The sequence below is a fragment of the Dendrobates tinctorius genome, unplaced genomic scaffold (genome assembly GCF_039654945.1).
Source record: "Dendrobates tinctorius isolate UK_male_01 unplaced genomic scaffold, ASM3965494v1 ptg000224l, whole genome shotgun sequence".
NCBI classification, from domain to species: Eukaryota; Metazoa; Chordata; class Amphibia; order Anura; family Dendrobatidae; genus Dendrobates; species Dendrobates tinctorius.
Genome location: NW_027361891.1, coordinates 4,880,892 through 4,903,752, shown reverse-complemented (window position 1 = coordinate 4,903,752; position 22,861 = coordinate 4,880,892). Strand labels below are relative to the sequence as shown.

The following is a 22,861-nucleotide window of genomic DNA, read 5'->3' as shown; positions in this document are numbered from 1 at the left end:
GGAAAAAAAGTATTTAGTCAGCCACCAATTGTGCAAGTTCTCCAACTTAAAAGAGGCCTGTAATTGACATCATAGGTAGTCCACAACTATGACAGTCAAAATGAGAAAACAAATCCAGAAAATCACCTTGTCTTTTTTGGCAAGATTTAATTTCAAAGTATGGTGGAAAATAAGTATTTGGTTATTAACAAAAGTTCATCTCAATATTTTGTTATATATCCTTTGTTGGCAATGACAGAGGTCAAACTTTTTCTGTAAGTCTTCACAAGGTTGGCACACACTGTTGGTGGTATGTTGGCAATTCCTCCATTCAGATCTCCTCTAGAGCAGTGATGTTTTGGGCCTGTCATTGGGCAACACAGACTTTCAAATCCCCCCAAAGGTTTTCTATGGGGTTGAGATCTGGAAACTGGCTAGGCCACTCCAGGACCTTCATATGCTTCTTACGAAGCCATTCCTTCATGCCCTGGTGGTGTGCTTGGGATCATTATCATGCTGAAAGACCCATCCACGTTTCATCTTCAATGCCTTGCTGATGGAAGGAGGTTTCCACTCAAAATCTCACAATACATGGCCACATTCATTCTTTCATGTACTCAGATCAGTTGTCCTGGTCCCTTTGCAGAGCTGAAACTCCTAAACCCTTCATCCAATTTTAATGTGGATACCCTCAAATGAAAGCTGAAAGTCTGAACTTCAACTACGTCTGAATTGTTTTGTTTAAAATTCATTGTGGTAATGTCTAGAAGCAAAATTAGAAAAATATTGTCTCTGTCCAAATATATATGGACCTAACTGTATTTTTCCGCATATAAGATGCGGCAACCGCCATCAGGGGCTTATCTACAGCATTCTGTAATGCTGTAGATAAGCCCCCGATGTAACCTGAAAGAGAAGACAAATGAGTTATATTATACTCACCCAGGGGCGGTCCGGGTCCGATGGGTGTTGCGGTCCGGCGCCTCCCATCTTCTAGCGATGACATCCTCGTCTTTGCTTCCCATAGAATAGAAAAAAGGAACAGCATCTCTTCCAGGTGATTAGAAGTTTTCAAAAACTTTATTCTGCCAAGATGTAACGTTTCTGCCTTTGCAGGTCTTTGTCTTCTTTGCTTCCCGTCACAGCTCCAGCGCAGGCGTACTGCTCTGCCTTGTTGAGGTCAGAGCAGAGTACTGCAGTGCGCAGGTATCGGGAAAGGTCAGAGAGGTCCTGCGCATTGCAGTACACTGCTCTGCCCTTAACAGGGCAGATCAGTATGCCTGCGCCGGAGCCACGACGGGAAGTTGTTCTTCTCTTTCAGGTTACATCGGGGGGGATGCATCTTGTATACGAAAAATTAGGTGACAGATTCCCTTTAATAATGTGGCTGCGCTATCATGCACTGAAATTGCAGCCAATCACAAAGTCTAGAAGTAAGAAAACCAAGAAGTGGTGAAAAGTTAGGCAAAGTCATCATCCAGCTTGAACTCTCACGATAGACTAACCAGTTGGAAAAAGTGTCCAATTTAAGATCACTCTGTGTATATATTAGAAGGTATCTGCCCCAGTGTTTGCTTTCAATAAAATATTCTTTAATTTATAGAAAAGATCCATCCTGTCAATTTGCGCTAACTGCAAGCTCTGTCTGTACACTTTGTAAAATGGTGGTGAGTTAAACGTATAATTTTATCAATTTTAAAATATTAGAGAAACAACAAAAAGTTAAAAACACAACAAATATATTTGACATCGCTGCATCTGTAAAAGTCCAATATACAAAGTTCTTTTAATCATATTTTAAACTCCAAAGGAAAAAAGAGCCAGAACGGTATCGATAGAAATGTGAGTTCAGTGCGCAAGTAAATCCAAGTTCTTACCCTTGCTCCATTGTCGGAAAATTGAAAAAAAATTACAGGTCTCAGAAAATAGCGACTCAAACCAATGTTTTTATGATTATTATTATTACTCTTATCGCGGTACTGACCTGAACGATCATACAGTCAGGTCATTTCCAGAATAATGAAGGCAATAAAAGCAAACCCCGCCAAAAAATGTCAGAATTGCTTTTTTTTTCCACTAATTTTGCCGCACGTGGAATTTTTCTTTTTGTTTTTCAGTACATTTTCCGGTAAAGTGAATGGAGTCATTCATAACTACAACTGGTCCGGCAAAGAACAAGTACTGTACTCATATGGCTATGTTAATGGACAAAAAAAAGTTACGACTCTTAGAAGAAGGGGAGTAAAAACAACAGCTTTCCCTGTGCTGAAGGGGTTAGCCTCCCCATAGGCCCTCATTGCCTTTTTGCCTTAATCTGGCAGGTATATGCAGACTATTTAGCTGAATAGGAAAGTGCAGCAGAATGTGATTTCCCATAGAGAGCGACACTTTTTGTTTTACGGTGGGTCTCTATAGTGGAAGGGCCACCCTGTCTGCGGCCACTGTCGGGTGTACACCTCCTGAGCGTATGTGCCCGACAGGAGCCATAGACGCACAATGTCGGTAGCCTTTTCTCCGAACCCCTGCAGCAGCTTGTGTTATTTTTCTGCCACCTGTATATTCCTGTTTGCAGGCTTTTTATCTTCTGAATTTACATCTGTGCCAAATGTATATGGCCAAGCTTTGTTTTAGGAGGAGCCTACTGCAGTAGGGAAAAGGCGACTTTCCATAAAGATGGCACTAATATTGCAGCAGCGAAGGAGATTTGTGGCGTTCAGTCATTGACTGTCGTAGCAGCTAATGCCGGTATTTTATTGCCCCCTAAAAGCTGTTCTCCGCGCTGCTCTGCTGCCATATCAAACCAGCAGCCATCAGACTTCATCTGAATGCAAATGCTGGCCGGGAAAGGAGGCACGTGTGTCTGGAGACAACTGGTGTTTTATAGGGTCAGACATTGAAAAGGGCACCTGTAATATTGTGACCCCCCTCCATAATCAATCGTGTATTTTCAATGAATGGGAATGTACGGCGGACAGCTTAGCATGCGTTGTATACCTTTGTGTCTGCTCAGTTTTGCTTGCAAGTATTAATCTGCTGCGAGATGAGAGGGGGAGGAGAAGTATCAATGCAGCAATGGATATGTGTTACAGCTGCCAAGTATCTGCATGCTGAGACCAAGAGCTAAATTAAAACTAGTTAGTGCAGCCCAGGCTCCGAGAGAAGGTTATAGCCAGACAAAACGCATTCTGCGGCTCTTACGATTTCTAAGGGATCCCGCAGCCTATCACAAAATTTGATTTGACACACATCTCCCACTAACAGTCACCATGGACTTCCCCAGGCTCTGGATAAGCATTTCCAAAATGGTGCAAAGGCAAGAATAGTCTCCTCTTAATGGAAGAAGGCCAGAACCGGACATTTCCAAGGTAGCAAAACATCTGGATTCGAATAGGACGTGTTGTGTAGCATAGGAGTATTGATGGCCCTCCTCTGTGGCTTTAATCCGAATATCCCGTCGGAGACTGGTAAGTCACTACTTGGGGTTTATTACATTTTTCTTGGATGGCGAACTGTTTGCTTGCAGTTTTATAAAAGGCATGTCTGTGATCACTTATCAAAGTGTCTGCTCATAAGTTTACAGCAGTCTCTTTAGCATGCTTTTCAGGGGTATTGCTAAAAAAAAAAAAGTGGCATATTTCTACACCACAGATTTAGCTGCAGTAAATACAATGGAAAATTCCTATGTTGATTCTGCAGTTAATTCACTAATGCCTTTAAAAAAAAATAAAACGCCAAATGTAAATGCACTCTTAAGGTGGCCCCTACATATAAAGTGACCTCCCACCACTGCAACGACTAATTTAACAGGAATCTCAGCACGATTACTTTTGCAATGTTGTCGCTTCAGTATGAAAAGTTGCTGTTTTCATTCATATGCAAATATAGCTAAAGTGCTTTTGGCATCTGAAAGCACTTCCTAAGCCTCTGCCTTCCTGGCTGTATTCCCCATCCTACCCCACCTTCTTATGCTCACTTTTTTTTTTACTATACAGCTATTGAACTCAGTTAAATGGTCTATCCAGAACTTAGTTTTATGCCCACAGTAAATAAAGCCCCCCAAAAACAGGCAGGTAGTTGCTAACTATTAATCTCAGTCATCGTAGAGCAGTCACATAGCACTCCTGCCAGCAATTCTGCAACTTCTGCTGACATCATGTCGACAGAGTATTGGTTTCTCTTCCACTCTGGTCTGTTGACGTGGCACAACAGCGAACCATCTCCCCACTGCCTAACTGTGGTGAGCTAGCTGTCAATCAGCATGATGTTGGCAGTCACGCCCTGTCTACGGTTCAGACCAGAAGAGCTGCTCTGTTGGCGTGGAGCAGCTGAATCGCCAGTAGGAGCGGTCAGTGACCACAATAATCCGTGTCAGGTAAAACAGGCAGGTAGTTACCAACTTACCTGCCTTTTAGTTTTTAGTCCTATATTAAAATAAAAAAGTCCTGGATAAACCCTTAAGTAGAAGAAGCTGGGGCTGGAAGGAAATATAGTCAACCAGGTAGAGCCTGGATAAATGATTCCAGAGGCGCCAAAGCACTTTACTTTTCTATTGCTCCTGTCTGAAAAATCAAAAATTCAAATGCAACTATGGCTAAAGGTGTGGATGACATTATCTTTTAGGAAGCAACATGACTAGTGATGAGCGAGTATACTCGTTGCTCGTTTTTCCAAGCATGCTCAGGTGACCTCCGAGTATTTTGGCGTGCTCAGAGATTTAGATTTCGTCGTCTCAGCTGCATGATTTGCGACTTGTAGAGAGGGTGAATACATGTGGGAATTCCCTAACAAACAGGCATTCCTCACATGTATTCAGCCTGTCTAGCAGCCGCAAATCATGCAGCTGAGACGACGAAAATAATCTCAGAGCACACCAAAATACTCGGAGACCACCCGAGCATGCTCTGGAAAACCTGAGCAACATCACTAAACAGGACCAACTGACCACATTTTGGGATGGGTCGTTTTTACAGATTAACAGATTCCCTTTATATTTGTTGAAGCTGTGGTGGGAGGTCACTATCATGGAGATCTTGGATGACTGTCATTCATTTGTACTTTTTGTTTATTTGTTACCAGCAGCATAAAAAGTAGCAGCAAAAGTTTTGGTTTGGAGTTAAGTCAAAACTTTCAGCCTGAGAATTGTCTGTCATACAGTATATTTAGTATAATTAAAGGGAATCTGTTAGCAGATTTTTGCTATGTAATCTGAGGGCAGCATGAGACACAGGTTTCAGTGATGTGTCATTTACCAGGCAGTGCGCCGTTGTCTCAATACAAAGAGTGTTTATAAGCAGGAGATTAACACTGCAGGACTACAACTCACATGCCTTCTGGTCCAACTCGGCCCTCACCACTGATTAGCAGCTCACTGTCAATAAACAAACTGCGGTGTAGGCGGGGTTAGCTTTCTGAGCTCTGTACCCAATTGGCTAAGTGATACATTGTTCGAATCGGTCTTTTTCCCTACATTATGCTGCTCTCAGATGAGTAGCAAAAACCTGGTGACAGATTCCCTTCTGCTTTATCAGAAAGACTGAAGGCATAGACACGATTGCAATTTCAAGGATCCAATGCAATATTTTTCTAAATCCTATGAGACACATTAATATGAAAATGTGTGACTTGGGTTTTATGTACATGTATCTATCTGGAGTGTAAGCAGTGTGTAGTTTGCAGATTCTCATGTTCAGAAAGCAGAAGCAGGTCTGCAGAATGTGGGGGATATTTTGGATGCTACAAGTATCAATAGCCACCTGTGGTGTAAGCAGTGTGCGGTAACAACTTTTCTTTCTTCCTTTCAGCTGATATCATCCAGGAGATACATTTCACTCCAGATGGCAAAATGACTAGTTAGAATTTGTGTTGTTTTAGTTTTTAGTAGGCTGCCCGGAATTACCTCTAAGCATGCCATGCAAATTGCCAAAATGAACATTGGCAACCATGGTTTTAAAAATGTATAGATTGCTGATCTTAGACCTCCTGCGTACATAACAAACTATTAATAATTCAGAAAAAAATAGTTATAATGCTAAAACAAATGACAAATGTGAGTGCTGCCAATGTAGACAAATGTAGGCAAGGTCTATCTATAATGCAGCCGACATGTGAACAATCACTTACAGTCCTGGTTTTTCAACAGTTCAAGTTTAATTCCTGAAAAGGAAGAGGCTGTCGCTCTCATTTCCTGCTGTTCTCCCCATTTAGAGTTTTCCCTGTAGGGCAGCGCTCCTGTATGAACTGGGAACACCAGTTAAGCCGAGTTCATTTTATGTAAAAATTACCTCCTCCTCTCCATTCTCAAGAGCAGAGGGATTTTTAATTCTGCACTGCTCGTTGCCATGGGTACCGACCACCTCCTTTTGTCTGCAAGTTGCTTGCTATACAACATGCAAACATCGCTGTGAAGCAGCCCAAAGGACTGGATCCTGGCCACTTCAGGGCCCCCGAGCTTCTCCTATTCTGCAGAGGTTAAGCTAATTCTGCTAGCAGCATCAGAGAGCGTGCAGTTATCTCAGTCTCATGAGATCGGAAATTGAGACAACCCCTGTAAATTAACTATAGTGGTAGTGGTAAATACCAGTTCTAGACTGGTACTCTGCAGATCATAGCCATATACATGGATACAGTACAGGTACATTTTGTGGCTGAGAGTTAGGGCATTTTCTGGACTAATTGACATACTGCACAGTCTTAATGCTCCTCATTGTGTCCACCACTTAATAACCTTCTAGCCTAGAAAGTAGTAACATCCTCTTTACACTCTCAAGAAAATAATAATAGTTGGCATTTTTGATTGTGTGAGGGCACAATTATCAATAATGCCACTTTTTATACCCTAAACCGGTAATTACAACCCCCTTTATACCCCGATAAAAAGTTTAAAAAAATGTCCTCTGTGTCCCCAGAAAATAATAAAACTTAAACACAACTTAACCCCATTCTACAATGAGCAGAGGAGCTGGAACCGTTTGTGGTCTGTAAAGTCAGACGCCCAATTTTGGTGCTACAAAGCTGCAGCAAAATATGTATTACTTTATAGCACCGGATAATTTGACATAATTAGGTAGAGTAGTTAATAGTTTTATGGTGACATCCCTGGTTTTAGGGCAGAGAAGGAATTAATATCTGCAATAATGGTGGTCTGCAGAACTGAAGGGTGTTGATATCTGAATCTCTGGTGGTCTAAAGCAGAGAAGGGGTTAATGTATGCATGCTTGTTGTTTGGGACAGAGAACATTCTAATATCAGCATCCCTTATGGTCTAGGGCAGAAGAAGAATAGCATATCTCAGGTTGCATACCTGGTGCACAGTGCTCCTGTCCTGTGTTGTGTGTATGCCTCGTATATAGCAGGAAGAATGAGACTATAATGTAGATGCATTCCTTTCAAACAGAATGCTCCCTATAGTCCACCCCCACTGTTGCATAAACTGCTCCCCATGCCCTCTTCTCTCTGACTGTTCCTCATGTCCTTCTCTCTCTAACTGCTTCTGGTGCTTTCCTCTCTCTGACTGCTCCCCGTACCCTCCTTCCTCTCTCTGACTGCTACTCATACAATACTCACTCTGACTTCTGACGGTGCTCGTCTTTCTGTCTGCTGTCCATGCCCTCCTCTCTGTCTGCTGTCCATGTCCTCCTATCTGTCTGCTCCCTATGCTCTACCCTCTCTGACTGTTCCCTCTGCTCTTCTCTCTCTGGCTGCTCTCCTCTCTGTCTGCTTCCTATACCCTCCTCTCTGTCTGCTCCCCATGCCCTCCTCTCTCTGTCTGCTCCCCAGGCCCTTCTCTCTCTGTCTGCTCCCCAGGCCCTTCTCTCTCTTACTACTCCCAGTGCCCTCCTCTCTGTCTGCTCCCTATGCCCTCCTCTCTGTCTGCTCCCTATGCCCTCCTCTCTGTCTGCTCCCCATGCCTTCCTTTCTGTCTGCTCCCCATGCACTCCTCTCTGTCTGCTCCCCATGTTCTCCTCTCTCTGACTGCTCCCTATGCCCTTCTCTCTCACTGCTCCCTATGCCCTTCTCTCTCACTGCTCCCTATGCCCTCCTCTTTGTCTGCTCCCCATGCCCTCCTCTCTGTCTGCTGCTCATGCCTTTCTCTCTCTTACGTCCCCATTCATTTTTCTCTGATTGCTACCCATGTTTATTTTTTCTGACTGGGGTTTAATCCTAGCACTGCAGGTTTTGATTATATGCACCTGATTTACTTTGACTAAGAAGCAAGACTGTGTTCGCTAGTTGTGTGTCAGTTTGCTAAATGGAGCTGAATCAAGTATTTTGGAGCTGGTGAGTGTCCAGCCAACATGTGAACTGCAGCTGGGAGAGAGACATGCCAGAGTCTCTCTCTGAATGGAGACTGCATGGGTCAAGCAGTCTGTGTGTGCAGATAACTGTGTGGAAGCTGCAGCCTGTTCAGTGTGAAATGTGCATAGAGTTGAATACTTTTGCTTGGTGCTGGAGCTCCGGATGAAGGGAATACCGGGACTGGTGAGATCGTACCTTTTCTCTGTATGAAATTTGCTGTGGGAGAAAGAACTGTAATCTGTTCAGGTGAACCCGCACTGACATAAGTGCCTGCTGAATGAACTGTTTATTTGCTGGTATACCTTTTTGCCTAGGAGAGACTTTTTGGTTGAATCCTTTGGAGTTTTATGAAAGAAGTAAAACTCTTGCTGTTTGGACCAAACCGCATTGCCTGTGTGAAGGCTACCTAATGTGTACACAAGAGAGTGAATCTCTTCAACGATTGCACAGACTGCTCCCCATTGCTCCTCCTCTAACAAACTGTTGAGCATTCCTCCCCAATCTGCTCCGTTACACAGACTGCACCTCATTGTTCAGGGAGGGGATACAGAAGGCTGTGCAGATGTAATCTTTATCCTTGACTCTCTGTAATCAGCGGACAGCCTCATTGACACTCTGCCTAATCATTAAGGGGAGCTCAGTGAGTCTGCAGGCTTTTCCGAACTTGGGGAATTAAGCTGTTCCACCATAAGATGAACCATGGGCCCCCATGCCCAATGCCAACCCTATTGGAAGGCCTTCAGATATCTTTCCTTTCTTGGTGTGGCCCACAATATTTCATTTTACCTGTGTCTAGCTTCTAGTGTTTGCAAAATTGTGTAGACAGTAAGAAAGACTTTTCACGCACCTCGATTAGTCGATGACTTTGATTTCCGTCACATTATGTACGCTTCATGTTCTATTATTCACAAACAATTTAAGATGAATGAATCCGCCTCAATTACATGCCATTTAGTGCGATGTGCTCCCAGTGCTTTGCCAGACAGAACTATTACATGTTGGTGTGCGGATGTCAAAATAAGTGCAGTAATTTATGTAGCGGCTTGTACTTGGCTTCTGTGTCACATTTTTCTTTTTTTATAAAAACATTTCTTAAGTTGCAACCAAGTCAATGTTTGATTTTCTTTTGTTCGCAGATGAAGGTCCTTATACAAAATCCGCTTCCCAGACGAAAGTGCCGGATGGATCTTTGGCTGTTAGACGGCAGAGCATCACCGGTAGGTACAAAGATACTGAACTGCGTCTTTAATGAGTATAATATTTTTATTGTTAAAAAAATATAAAAACCTGCCCCCGATTTATGAAAACGAGACAAAACGTGGAGACGTTGCCTTTGGTAATTGGGCTCCAGGTTTCCAACCTCTATTATGGGATTTCTATAGAATTTGGTTACTATGGGGAAGTCCTTGGATCGTAGTCTAGTCCTCACTATTAATAAATTAAAGGGAATCTGTCACCTCATTTTAGGCCTATAAGATGCGGCCACCGCCATCAGGGGCTTATCTACAGCATTCTGTAATGCTGTAGATAAGCCCCCGATGTAACCTGAAAGATAAGAAAAACGAGTTATATTATACTCACCCCGGCGTTCTGTCCAGTCCGATGGGTGTCGCACTCCGATCTGACGCCTTCCATCTTCTAGCGATGCCGTCCTCCTTCTTACTTCTGCCGCGGCTCCTGCGCATGCGTACTTTATCTGCCCTGTTGAGGGCAAAGTAAATTACTGTAGGGCGCAGGACCTCTCTGACCTTCCCCTGCGCACTTCAGTACTCTGCTCTGCTCTCAATAGGGCAGATAAAGTACGCCTGCGCAGGAGACAAGACAGAGGTAAGAACGAGGACGTCATCGCTAGAAGATGGGAGGCACCGGACCGCGACACCCACCGCACCGGACCGCGCCCCCCGCTGAGTATAATCTAACTCGTTTTTCTTATCTTTCAGGTTATATCGGGGGCTTATCTACAGCATTACAGAATGCTGTAGATAAGCCCCTGATGGCGGTGGCTGCACCTTATAGGCCAAAAATGAGGTGACAGATTCCCTTTAAGCCGACGCTGTTAAAAAACGGATTTCCAGATGCGTTTGGCTGTTAGATTCCGAGGTGCGGGAGATCATGGCTGTTTGGCTGTGAAGCAAGCAATTATTTTCTATATATTTACAGTTTCTTCCGCGAGACATACTAAGTGAAATAGCTGTTCTGGGTTTAAATCTGTCTGCTCTAATGAGTGTGAAAAAGCCGAAGAAGATTAAAGCGGCAGCGCGTGATAGACTCTACCTCTAATTGACTGTACTGCTGCTGAGAGATGGCCTCTATAGAGTCGCTCAAGTATAGTTCGAGAATATTTTGCGGTGCTAGATGTAAACTTACGCCAAGCCCCTAGTCCTCGCTGTCAGTCCGTCACTTATGGTGCTTGCGCCAAACGGATAATGTAAAACCGTCTTCCACATTCTCAGAATGGTTGTAGCCGAATCCTGTGGTTACAACCGCTCCCCGCTGGTAAATAACCGCAGTCAGTAGGCAGTGACGGCAGCAATTAGGATGTACCGTCTCTGTTCTAATTATTGAATTACTCTTCTAATTGAAGTGTGGCCAGTATATGAATATATATTATCATTTTCTTTGCGCTCGCCAGCCATATCTTCATGGCCACTGTCATCAGCATGTGACATGATTAGTCTACAGGCTGTATATCGGGTACTATATGGAAAGTATGTAGGAAAAGTTTCTATTAGAATGCAGAATAAAAACTGATTATTCATGATCGGGACTCAGGCAGACAACTGTATTTGTGGTCTGCATGCGATCCAACTAAACATCGGATCACACTCAGACCAATATTATTCTATGGGGCCTCGCACACGTCCGATTTTTTTTTTTCCTCGGACAGAGCCTGTTTGAGGACAAAAAATCACAGCATGCACATATTGCATCTGATATTCAGATCACACTCAGCCATGCAAGTCGATGAGTCTGTGGAAAACTTCAAACTGCGTTCAGATGACATCAGAGTGCGGCACGGTGTTCACAGACTGACAGAAAGGAGAAGATGGAGATTTTTTTTTTTCTCCATTTTTTCCAATCCGAGAAAATGAAATCACACTGTGATCACACGCTGCTCAGAATTTGGTCTGATTAGTATAATTAGCCCGATTCTCTCGGATGAGAGAAAAAACGGTGGTGTGAGCTTAGCCTTATGCAGATCAGTGCTGGGAAGGAGATAAAGGGATAGAGTGGACGATGCAGCTGCAATTGGAAAACCACACCGTTCTCTCTGTAATTAGGCACCATTAAAAGCGGCGGCATCCTCTGAGACCTGTCATTGTCTCCACCGTTTGCGTTACTGTAAAATTACTGATGATGCGCTGCCGAAGACATCTAACCACTGTGGCCAATCACTGGCTGCAGTGGCACTACTGCTGCTATATTCTGTCATTGTAAAGCAGGCTGGATCACAGGAAATGCCGGTGAGTAGTGTTTCTTTTGTTGATTTTTTAACTTGGCAAGTCATGGATACATTTTACATTTTGCTGGACAACCCTTTAATTTGCCCTCTGTCCAATTGTTAAGGGACATGACCAGTGAGTTACAGTGAATCTGTCACCAGGTTTTTGCTACCCCTTCTGAGAGCGGTATGATCTGGGGGCAGAGACCCTGATTTCAGCAATGCATCACTTACTGGGCAATCAATCGAAACAATCATTCATATAAAACAACTTGACAAACGTGACTTAATCTGATTACAGCTGCCCTTGCGCACGATGGCTGCCTATTAGGAGATGTATACACTGTGGATGTTACCCTTTCTAGTAGACGCTCATATCTGCAGTGTTATGGGTTGGTACTTTATGAGGAACCTGATCTCTTCTAGGCTTAATATATATAAAGCGAGGAAAAGCAAGAGTGATTTTACAGCAGCCTTTTAATAGAACAGAAATGTACAGCGACAAAGGCAAAATGACAGATGTTCTACTTCAAATATTAGCACTAAGCTAAGTCCAGAACACAAAATCCAAGAAGAGCTCTTGTTGCCACCTTCCGTCTTATTTGTCCAGCTCACAAGATCTTTAGAAGGATCAAAAGCCCAAAACAAACTTAAAGCCTTTAATATTTGCTGGCTGTGGTATTGCAATGTCTCCATATTGTCACTGTGATTGTAGACACCTATTTGATCATTTATGATTGGTTAGGATTGGCAGCAAACGCATGAATATCCAATTCTCATTTGGTTAAATCCTAATTAGGCCTAATTGGGCATCATGGTCATTTTGGCTCACCTGCCTTCTATACATAGATTGTCATGCGCTACAATAACGTAATTGTTAGGTGATAGCACGTTTACACGTGTATATATTGTTGTGTTGTGCATTGCGGGCATAAAGCAATTGCAACAAGTGCTTGTATGGTATCTCACATCTTTTAGAACCAGTGACCATTTTGTTGAAAGAGGTTAAATGAATACAGCGTCGCGAGTCAGGAAATAAAGGTTGACTTTGTATAAGAACTGAATTAATTTACTATGAGCATAGAAAAAACGTTTCCAATGCCTGATGATGAATTCACACGTTTATCTGTAAGAAAATATCAGCATTGCACCCTGGGCATAATGGAAATGGACGTGAATAAATCGTACCCATCCACTGACTAAACTGTGGGCACACAGGCTGGGGTAATGTCCAGCACTCAGGCTCGGTCTGGAGCCACATATGCAGGAAGACTTATCCCTCTCTACACACAGACCATGGATGTCTCCACACCTCCAGTCACTGACTATGTGCCAAACAACAGCCTCCATTATGTAGGCTGTAACCGCATTCACAGGTGAGGTATGTGGGTAGCCAAACCCGCCCTTCTCTCATAGCAACCCGGACCCAGGTGCACTAAACGACATCTTGGTGCTCATGTGCACTAAAGCAAAATACTCCGGTTTGCATTGCATCCATCCCTGTGATATATACCTCCCATTGATTATACGGCCATTAGCCTCCTTACACAATACATATAAATGGACAAGAAAGGGTTGTCCGAAAGTAACAGTGAATTTCCTTTCTATATGTCAAACTATTTAATCTAACAATCTAACCACTTTTCCAATGTACTTCCCGACCTCTCCGTGGTGTTTTCTTTTTTCTTCCAATGCTGATTCGCATGCGCTGGGTATCCTCAAACAGATCATCATCAGGAGCCCCAGGCTGCTATCGCTGCCTTTGTTTCCCTTTCCACGCTGAAACTAAGCTTCATCAGGGGGTTGCGCTGCAGTCACTTACCACTGTTTCTTTCAGTGCCATCCCCTGATGACATCCTGTTTCAGTAGCACTGATGGAGAAGTGACCGCAGCTTATAGCACGCCACCACACTTCTCCTGTAACCTGGAATAGAGTACACGTCACTCCGTCTTCTAGGTGCACGGAAAAGGATACCACTCCTCAAAATGTATAGTATAAGAAATTCCGGCACTCAAAAGAAGTATATGCAGAAGAAATTTATTTGTACAACAGATTCTCCCAAAATTATATGACGTTTCGGTCTACAACTCAGACCTTCATCAGACTAGAGGGATGGAGATATATGTGAGCATGGAAAGTCCATGGAAGGCAGCCACGATAAGTAGCAATATTCTCCTTTTTGGAGGGGGTCGAGAGAGAGATATCAAGGTCTTGGGACAAGGAGAAAGTCCCTGTGGGCACATAGTCAGGTGTGTATGCAGCGCTGGCAGGGGGGGCTGGGTGGCCCCGTGGTAAAGCTTTCCATGGACTTTCCATGCTCACATATATCTCCATACCTCTAGTCTGATGAAGGTCTGAGTTGTAGACCGAAACGTCATACAATTTTGGGAGAATCTGTTGTACAAATAAATTTCTTCTGCATATACTTCTTTTGAGTGCCGGAATTTCTTATATTCTACTTCTTCTGTAACCGCGGGCCCGCATCTTCAGTCAACACTGCTTCTGTCACCACCAACTCATTCACTGAAACAAGATGTCATCAGGGGGTAGTGACCGACCTACGGTGACGATATCTTGTTTCACTTATTGTGGTGGTGAGGACTGTAGCAACGTGGACTGAAGATTCGGTGTTTCAGTGTGTTGGGCAGATTGAAGCTGCAGTCACTTCTCCTTCAACACTACTGAAGCAAGACATTTTCAGGGTGAGAAAGAAAGTAGTGGGACTGACAGCAGCCACAGCACTCGGATGACAATCTTTTTGAGAATACCCAGTGCATTATGGGATATTCAAGCGAATCGTCATCTGAAGGAAAAAAAAAAAAGTTAGAGTAGAGAGTGAATGGTATGGAATTTTTAATTGAAGTACATTAAAATTAGATAAATGGTTATATGGAATCAAATAGTTGGAAATAGAAATAGTGTGAAATTCACTATTGGTTTCAGAAAATCCCTTTAAGCAAGTTTGCAAGTAGGATGGATTATAAAAAAAAAAATCTTACTGTTTTGTTCATTAGCAAATTCATCTTTCTTCTGCGTTACAGACTCCAGTCTGATTCTGCAGTATCCCTCTCCCTATGGAAGAGATTAGCACATGTACACAGCATCCTGATGCCCTATTAGTATACTGCTTACTTTGCACTTATGTGACGCTCAGCCCCTAGTGGCTATCCATGCTGCATATGATAAATATGAGACTCGCTTTGAAATTCTGTTGTGCCCACAATTATTTATTTATTTTTTTGCATATCAGACTAAGAATTGCACAACCCCAATTCCCAAAAAAGTTGGGACACTTTAAGTTTAAAACGTGAGGAAAGCAAGAATGCAATTATAGCCATATTTTATTCACAACAGAGCATAGAGCACAGATCAGAAGTGGACAATTAGACTTTTTTCCATTTTATATATAAAAAAATAAATAAATTAGAAATTGATGGCAGCAACACATCTAAAAAACGTTGAAATAAGGCCATGCCAGCCATTGTGTAAGCATTCCCTTTTTTTTCTAACAACAGTCTGGAAAGCAAGGAGACCTGGAGTGTTTGGAGAGAATGTTGCTCCATGCTTGTCCGATGTAGGATTCTCACTGCTCCACAGTTCTGGGTCTTGGCCGGAATTTTTCTGGGATAATTTGTTGTCCTAAGTCCTCTATATATTGCTCAGCATTGATAGTGCCTTTCAAGATATGTAAGCTGCCCATGCCATAGGCACTAATGCAACCCCATACTCTACAGGTTTTAGAACCGTACGCTGATGAGCTGGATGATCCCTTATTTTCTATAGTCCACAGGACATGGTTTTATGTGGTCAGATGGTTCAAAATCTGAAATTCTTTATAGAAACCACAAACAGTTTTTCATTTTGCCTTAGTACACTTTAAATGAGCTTTGGGTCAGAGAAGATGGTAGCGTTTTTGGATTGTGTTGATATTTGGGTTCTTTGCATGATAGAGCTTTAACTTGCATTTGTGGATTAGACGGCAACCTTTGTTCAGGGAATTATTTCTGGAAGTATTCCTGAGCCCATGCAATGATTTACACAACCGAATCATAACGATATAAATGCAGTGCAACCTGCGGGACCATAGATCAGTCATCCAACACTGACCGTCAGCCTTGTCCCTTGTGCACATTGATTTCTCCAGAATCTTTTTATGATATTATTATGTACCGTAGATGGTGGGATATTCAAGTTTTGGCAATTTTACATTGAGGAACATTATTATGAAATTGTTCCACAATTTATAGATGCTGTTGTTCACAGACTGATGAAGCAGTGACCATCTTTGCTTCTGAGAGACTCTGCCTCTCCAACATCCTCTTTTTTTTCATACACAGTCATTTAGAATTGAAAATTGACTCTGCTGCTATTTTTCACTAGTACCACAATGCACTTTTAGTAGGAAAAAAACATTGTTAAAAACCCTTTGTTTTTTATAGTCAGCACTCAATATGGCCTGGCTGCACTAGATACTTCTACCAATTTATTAATTTCTTAATGCTCATACATTTTTTGGCCTGGTGTTTGATAGAACTGTGCAGCTGTTTTTTGCTTTTACCCATCATTTTGCATGTATGGTCCGTATGATCTGTCTACGTCTGCACAGTTCTCTCTCTCCCTATTCAGCACTCTATGATCAGGAAAGCTGAACATGTTGCTCATAGAGCAGGCCTGGGCAAACTGCGACCCTCGGGCTACATCCGGCCCCTTGAGTGTTTCTGTGTGGCCCACGGACAGTCACAGCCAGAGGGCCGGAGAGGGACTGATTTATGATTCTGATCTTTCTCGGAAGCTACTGTAGCCCCACCCCCGTCTTCTCATTGGTGGACTCCGGGCTGTTCAGTTCCTGGCTTGCAGAGAGAGCTGGTGAAACCTATGCAGGAGGCAGAGCGGTCAAGACAGGAGGAGGGAGGCTGGGACTACAACACCCATCTGCTGCACATAATGGACAAGTAGATTCCAAGAGGTGCCAAGATACCACCTGGGAGGCAGCATAATGTGTCTGTTGTGCTGAGTAGGTCATAGCACCTGCGTTGCCTCCTTTCACTCTGGAATGAAAGTTGTGGGGCTGTAGTTTATGTTCAGGGAGAGTGGCTAATTAGTAGCCACTAAATCTCCCTGGCGCTGATAGAAGATGAGACACTTGGTCTGAGTATTCCTACTGAATACAGGGTCCAGCAGTGCCCCCACCTCACCTCCACTACATGCAGCCTTCAGATGGGATATTCTGGGTGCTCCCCAAACTGCTCTTCTGTCCCAGTATGCTGCTGCCTCCTCACCTCTGTATGGGAGCGTTAGCCCTTACCTCCTTCTTTGCTCCCAGCTTGTGCTGTTGTATATCCTGTGCAGGAGAGGTAAGGGTTAAGTCCCCCATAGTGCTCCCCCCTGTGATCTGTGGCTTATCACAACCACTCCATAGACTGCAGTAAGGATTCCCACCCCGTCCTGTCAGCTCCTGCCCATATGTGATGTGGATAACTTTTTTCCAATGTTCCGCCTGTTGAAGTTTATGGGTGTGCAAAAATAAAAATATTGGATGCCATATGAATCATCCATATATCATTTGATTTTTACAAATACCGTATATACTCGAATATAAGTCGAGATTTTCAGCCCAAAAAATTGGGCTGAAAGTCCCCCTCTCGTCTTATATTCGAGTCATATACACCGGGGGGTCGGAGGGGGAGGGGGAGCGGGGGTGTCAGGTCATACTTACCCGTCCTGACGCTGTGTCTTGAGCCCCCAGCTTCTCCCCGTGCTCTCTCTTCCTGCCTTCAGCGGTCACGTGGTGCCGCTCATTAAAACTCATGAATATGCGCATATTCATGAGTATTAATGAGCGGTACCACATGACCGCTGAAGGCAGGAAGAGAGAGCGCGGAGAAGCTGGGGGCTCAAGACACAGCGTCAGGATGGGTAAGTATAGCGATACTCACCTGTCCTGCGTCCATGGCTGCTTGCTGCTGTCTGTGTCTGTCATCGGTCAGTGACTTCAGACAGCAGAGGGCGCGGTGACGTGGTTAGTGCGTACCGTGCCCCCTGCAGTCTGAACGTCACTGACTGATGACGTGGCAGATAGCGGTGAGCAGCCATGGACGCAGGACAGGTGAGAATCTGACACCCAGCGACGGAGAGGTGAGTATGTCATTTTTTTATTTTTACATGCAGCAGCGGCAGCACATGGGGGCATAATCTAAGGAGCTTCTTATGGGGGCAGCATATGGGGGGCATAATCTAAGGAGCTTCTTATGGGGGCAGCATATGGGGGAATAATCTAAGGAGCTTCTTATGGGGGCAGCATATGGGGGGCATAATCTAAGGAGCTTCTTATGGGGGCAGCATATGGGGGGCATAATCTAAGGAGCTTCTTATGGGGGCAGCATATGGGGGGCATAATCTAAGGAGCTTCTTATGGGGGCAGCATATGGGGGGCATAATCTAAGGAGCTTCTTATGGGGGCAGCATATGGGGGAATAATCTATGGAGCTTCTTCTGGGGACACCATATGGGGGAATAATCTATGGAGCATTTCCCACCCTAGACTTATACTCGAGTCAATAAGTTCTCCCAGTTTTTTGTGGCAAAATTAGGGGGGTCGACTTATACTCGGATCGACTTATACTCGAGTATATATGGTACCTTTACTTTACTAACACAGGACACTGTATTTCTTCTTTTAAATTTTATTCACTTCTGATGTCTAAAAATAGATGCCATACAGATGACAATACAGATGGAAAATAATCTTTTTCTGGATGAAAATCATGATTTTTTTTTTTTATACGCTCATGTAAACTTCACCACATAAGTAACTGCTTTTTATAAAATCATAAAATTAATATTATGTAGAATAAGATTAGATTATTACACTGAGTAGATATACATTTATTATGAAATTCACCTTTGGTTTCGAACCGCCCCTTTCAGTTCACCTGTTTGGTTTGGCCCTCCACAGCAGTGCCAGTTTCTCATGTGTCCCCTTGGGAAAATGAATTGCCCACCCCTGTCATAGAGCATTCAACTTCCTCACCGCACTAATTTCTGGAGCCTAAGGGGCTATGTGTAGATTAATCATTCAAATATCTCTGCAAATGGTGGAAAACGGGCATAATTATGAAACTGAACTTTGTAGTATGACTTCTTAAAAAAGTGTTTAATTAATACTGTGGTCCAGCCAGGGCCGGACTGGCCATCTGGCAAATGCCAGAAGGGCCTGTCTAGTCATGGGCTGCCTTGTTTGCAACGTTGTTAACAAAATCCGTGTTCTCAAGGCACCCATACTGTTAAGAGTTGTGACGGAGCACAAAGTCACTAACTCCATCACTTACCCCAGCAGGCCACGGGTATCATTAGAAATATTGGTCTTGTAGAAAATCTTCCTTTCCTCCTTCCAGGGTAATATTAGTAATGTATCTCATCTGGTTCATGGTGACCGGGACAACATGGGCCTGTGAGATTTCAAATGCCAGGGCTGAATTTCAGCCCCAGTCCATACCTGGGTCCAGCTATGGTTATGTATATAATGTAAGACAGGAGGTTAAAAGGAAAGGCATCAAATTAGGAAATGTGACCAGCGTTTAGCGTTTTAAAGGGGATCTGTCACCCTTTTTATCCCCTATTAGCTGCCGGCATAGACATCGGGGGCTTATCTACAGCATTCTGTAATGCTGTTGATAAGCCCCCGCTGTAACCTGAAAGAGAAGAAAAACACGTTATATTATACTCACCGAGGTGGGCGGTCCGGTCCGATGGGTGTTGCGGTCCGGTCCGACGCCTCCCTTCATGTGATGACGTCCTCTTCTCCCGTCCTGAAATGGCTCCGGTGCAGGCGCATTGCTCTGCCCTGTTTAGGGCAGAGCAGAATTCTGCAGTGCGCAGACGCCAGACCTGTCCCGACGCCTGCGCACTTCAGGACTCTGCTCTGCCCTCAACAGGGCAAAGCAGTGCGCCTGCACCGGAGCCATTACAGGATGGGAGAAGAGGACGTCATCGCATGAAGAAGGGAGGCGCCGGACGGGACGGCGACACCCATGGGACCGGACCGCCCACCTCGGTGAGTATAATATAACTTGTTTTTCTTCTCTTTCAGGTTACATCGGAGGCTTAGCTACAGCATTACAGAATGCTGTAGATAAGCCCCCGATGTCTATGCCAGCAACTGCAAAGCCAAAAAAAGGGTGACAGATTCCCTTTAAATTTGAATTGAATTCTAAAGGAATTGGGCAGTGACTGGCTATGGGTAGATGCAGTGGTAAAGCGGTCACACTATGAGCCTGCCTGCTGTGTTCAAAATAGAGCGAAAAATTGAAATTGTTGGTGATGAAAAGAGTAGACTAATCAGTAGTGATTTTCAAGAAAAGACAAAACCAGAGCAGCAATGAGACTTTTTGCTTTCACAGTAAGCAAAGAGCATTTCTGAAGTTGTTTTTTAAGGTACGGGTAACATGAATTTACTAATGATGTAGTATAGGGAGTGAACGACAGAACAGAGTTAAACATAACCCCAAAACAGTGCAGCATTGGCAGTTTGAATGCTGAAATGGACATTTTAGGTTTTGGTAGGTTAGAAGGTTCTGAGAACAGAAAAGGCCAGTTTTTTAGAGATTTGGCTACAGACAACTTGAAGTTAGAGGCTGCTGGCAATCAGTGATGATCTGTAGTAGAGTAGTTGTCATGTCAAGGGAACATGAGAAACCATCTTCAGCTAGGCATGCTTGTTACAGTGGCTGGAAGGGAAGGTTGCGAGCGTTGTCTTCTACTACAGTTGGTGTAAATCTATTCTCAAGACTCAGTCCATTAGACACCTCCTTATTTGTGGCCACCGGATGGGAGACTTCAAGAAGCTCTCCTCCCATCAAAGTTTTTATCCTCTTAATATATTGCAGTCATCATTTTATATGGCACTATGCACTTACAATTGCTCATTTTGCCCTTCTAACCAGCTGATAAAAACTTTAATGGAAGTGCTTCTTTAAGAACTGCCTCTTGTCTGATGGCAGTCATGGCTCTTCCTTTGATTAGCTGGCCTGGTGCAGTGTCATCGTTGGCTCTTCCTTTGATTAGCTGGCCTGGTGCAGTGTCATCGTTGCAGTATGATGCGCATGTAATGTCGCACCAGTCTGGTTAATCAAAAGAAGAGCTGCAGATGGAGTCAGATAAGAGGTGGTTCTCAGGTCTTCAGTCCAGCGATCACAGATTACTGGCATGGCGATGCACCAACTTTATTAACTGCCTATTGTCAATGGTGAGTTCCTGTTGGCTGCCTCCAGTTTTAAGAGATGTTACTTTTTATTGTAGTTTTACTATCTGGTAAAGACCTACTGACTCACTTTCATGTATACAGCACAAGCTGAAAAGTTACAGAATGTATCAGCCTACTACTAGCGCTCAATGGCTGGTGTGGAAACTGTATGATTTCAAGATTTAGTTATATAGATGGAAACATGAGAAAAAGACTAGATTAAAAAAATATCTGTTTAACATAAAAGTTAAACTATTGGTATTTTCCAACATTGCCACATTGTGTTCATATGAAAAGTAACATTTTCGTTCCATTCTAGAAAAATTTGTAACTTTAAAATTTAAAACATTGGGGTCTTGGAAAATAGTTCAGATATTTCAGATCTGTCTGTAACACATTTTCCATTTTGTGAATATCTATTCTAACCTTTGCTGTTCCATATTGTTGGCAGCATATCCTCCATAGAAGAACCTTGCTTCCTATAATGAAATTGAATTTAGATTTAGGAATCACAATTGAAATCTAAGCGGAATAAAGTATCACTCAGATTGTAGATTCTGCAATTATATTCTTCTTTTATTTTGTTTCTGATGTAGAAAAAAATCCTTGGAATATTAAGGCTATGTTCACACGTTGCTCTTTTTCTGCGTTTTTTTCTGCAGGTAAAACCTGCTCGAAACTGTGTAGTAATGAAACTTTAATTTGCTTTGGGAATTATCTGGAAGATAAATACTACAAGGGCAACCACTGAAGAATCAACTTATTACATGCTTTTTCCTTAACCCCTTCCACCCGAGCCTCTTTTCACCTTCCTGACCAAGCCAAATTTTACAATTCTGACCGGTGTCACTTTATGAAGAAATGACTCTGGAACGCTTCAACGGATCCCGCTGATTCTGAGAATGTTTTGTAATAAGATATTGCATTTTGTGACAGTGGTAAAATTGGTTCAATATGACTTGCATTTCCTTATGAAAATATTGGAAATTTGGCAAAATTTTTGAAAATGTTGCAATTTTCAAACTTTTAATTTATATGCCCTTAAATTAAAGCGTTCTGTCACACAAGCAATCAGTGAATAAATAACATTTCCCACATGTCTACATTACATCAGCACAATTTTTTAAACATAATTTTTTTTTCTGTTAGGCAGTTATGAGGGTTAAAAGTTAACAAGCAATTTCTCATTTTTCCAACAAAATTTACAAAACAATTTTTTAGGGACCACCTCACATTTGAAGTGAGTTTAAGGGGCCTATATGACCGAAAATACCCAAAAGTGTCACAATTCTAAAAACTGCAGCCTTCAAGGGGTGTTCAAGACCACATTCAAGAAGCTTATTAACACTTCAGGTGCTTCACAGAAGAGATGGAAGGGATTAGCACATGTGCACAGCATCCTGATGCCCTATTAGTATACTGCTTACTTTGCACTTATGTGACGCTCAGCCCCTAGTGGCTGTCCATGCTGCATATGATAAATTTGAGACTCGCTTTGAAATTCTGTTGTGCCCACAATTTTTTTTTTTTTTTTTTGCATATCAGACTAAGAATTGCACAACCCCAATTCCAAAAAAAGTTGGGACACTTTAAGTTTAAAATGTGAAGAAAACAAGAATGCAATTATAGCCATATTTTATTCACAGCAGAGCATAGAGCACAGATCAGAAGTGGACAATTAGACTTTTTTCCATTTCATATGTAAGAAAAAAAAAATTAGAAATTGATGGCAGCAACACATCTAAAAAACGTTGAAAGAAGGCCAAGTCTGCCATTGTGTAAAGGCCCCGTTACACATAACGATGTCCCAGCGATCCCACCAACGATCCGACATGGATGGGATCGCTGGGACATCGTTCGGTTGATCGCTGGTGAGCTGTCACATAGACAGCCCCTCCAGCAA

At 43.0% G+C, this 22,861-nt stretch overlaps 1 protein-coding gene across 16 annotated transcripts in view; it reads left to right on the top strand.

The window, feature by feature from the left end:
• Positions 1 to 22,861, top strand: part of GRIP1 (glutamate receptor interacting protein 1) — a 919,857-nt gene that overhangs the window by 649,169 nt on the left and 247,827 nt on the right. For 15 of the 16 annotated variants that reach the window (XM_073555470.1, XM_073555465.1, XM_073555472.1 and 12 more), the window contains exon 2: positions 9,411 to 9,491. In XM_073555470.1, coding sequence (XP_073411571.1) covers positions 9,411 to 9,491 — 81 coding nt within the window. Of the gene's footprint in view, positions 1 to 3,108; positions 3,444 to 9,410; positions 9,492 to 22,861 lie in introns of those variants that run through there. The other variant, XM_073555471.1, reaches the window with a different exon arrangement.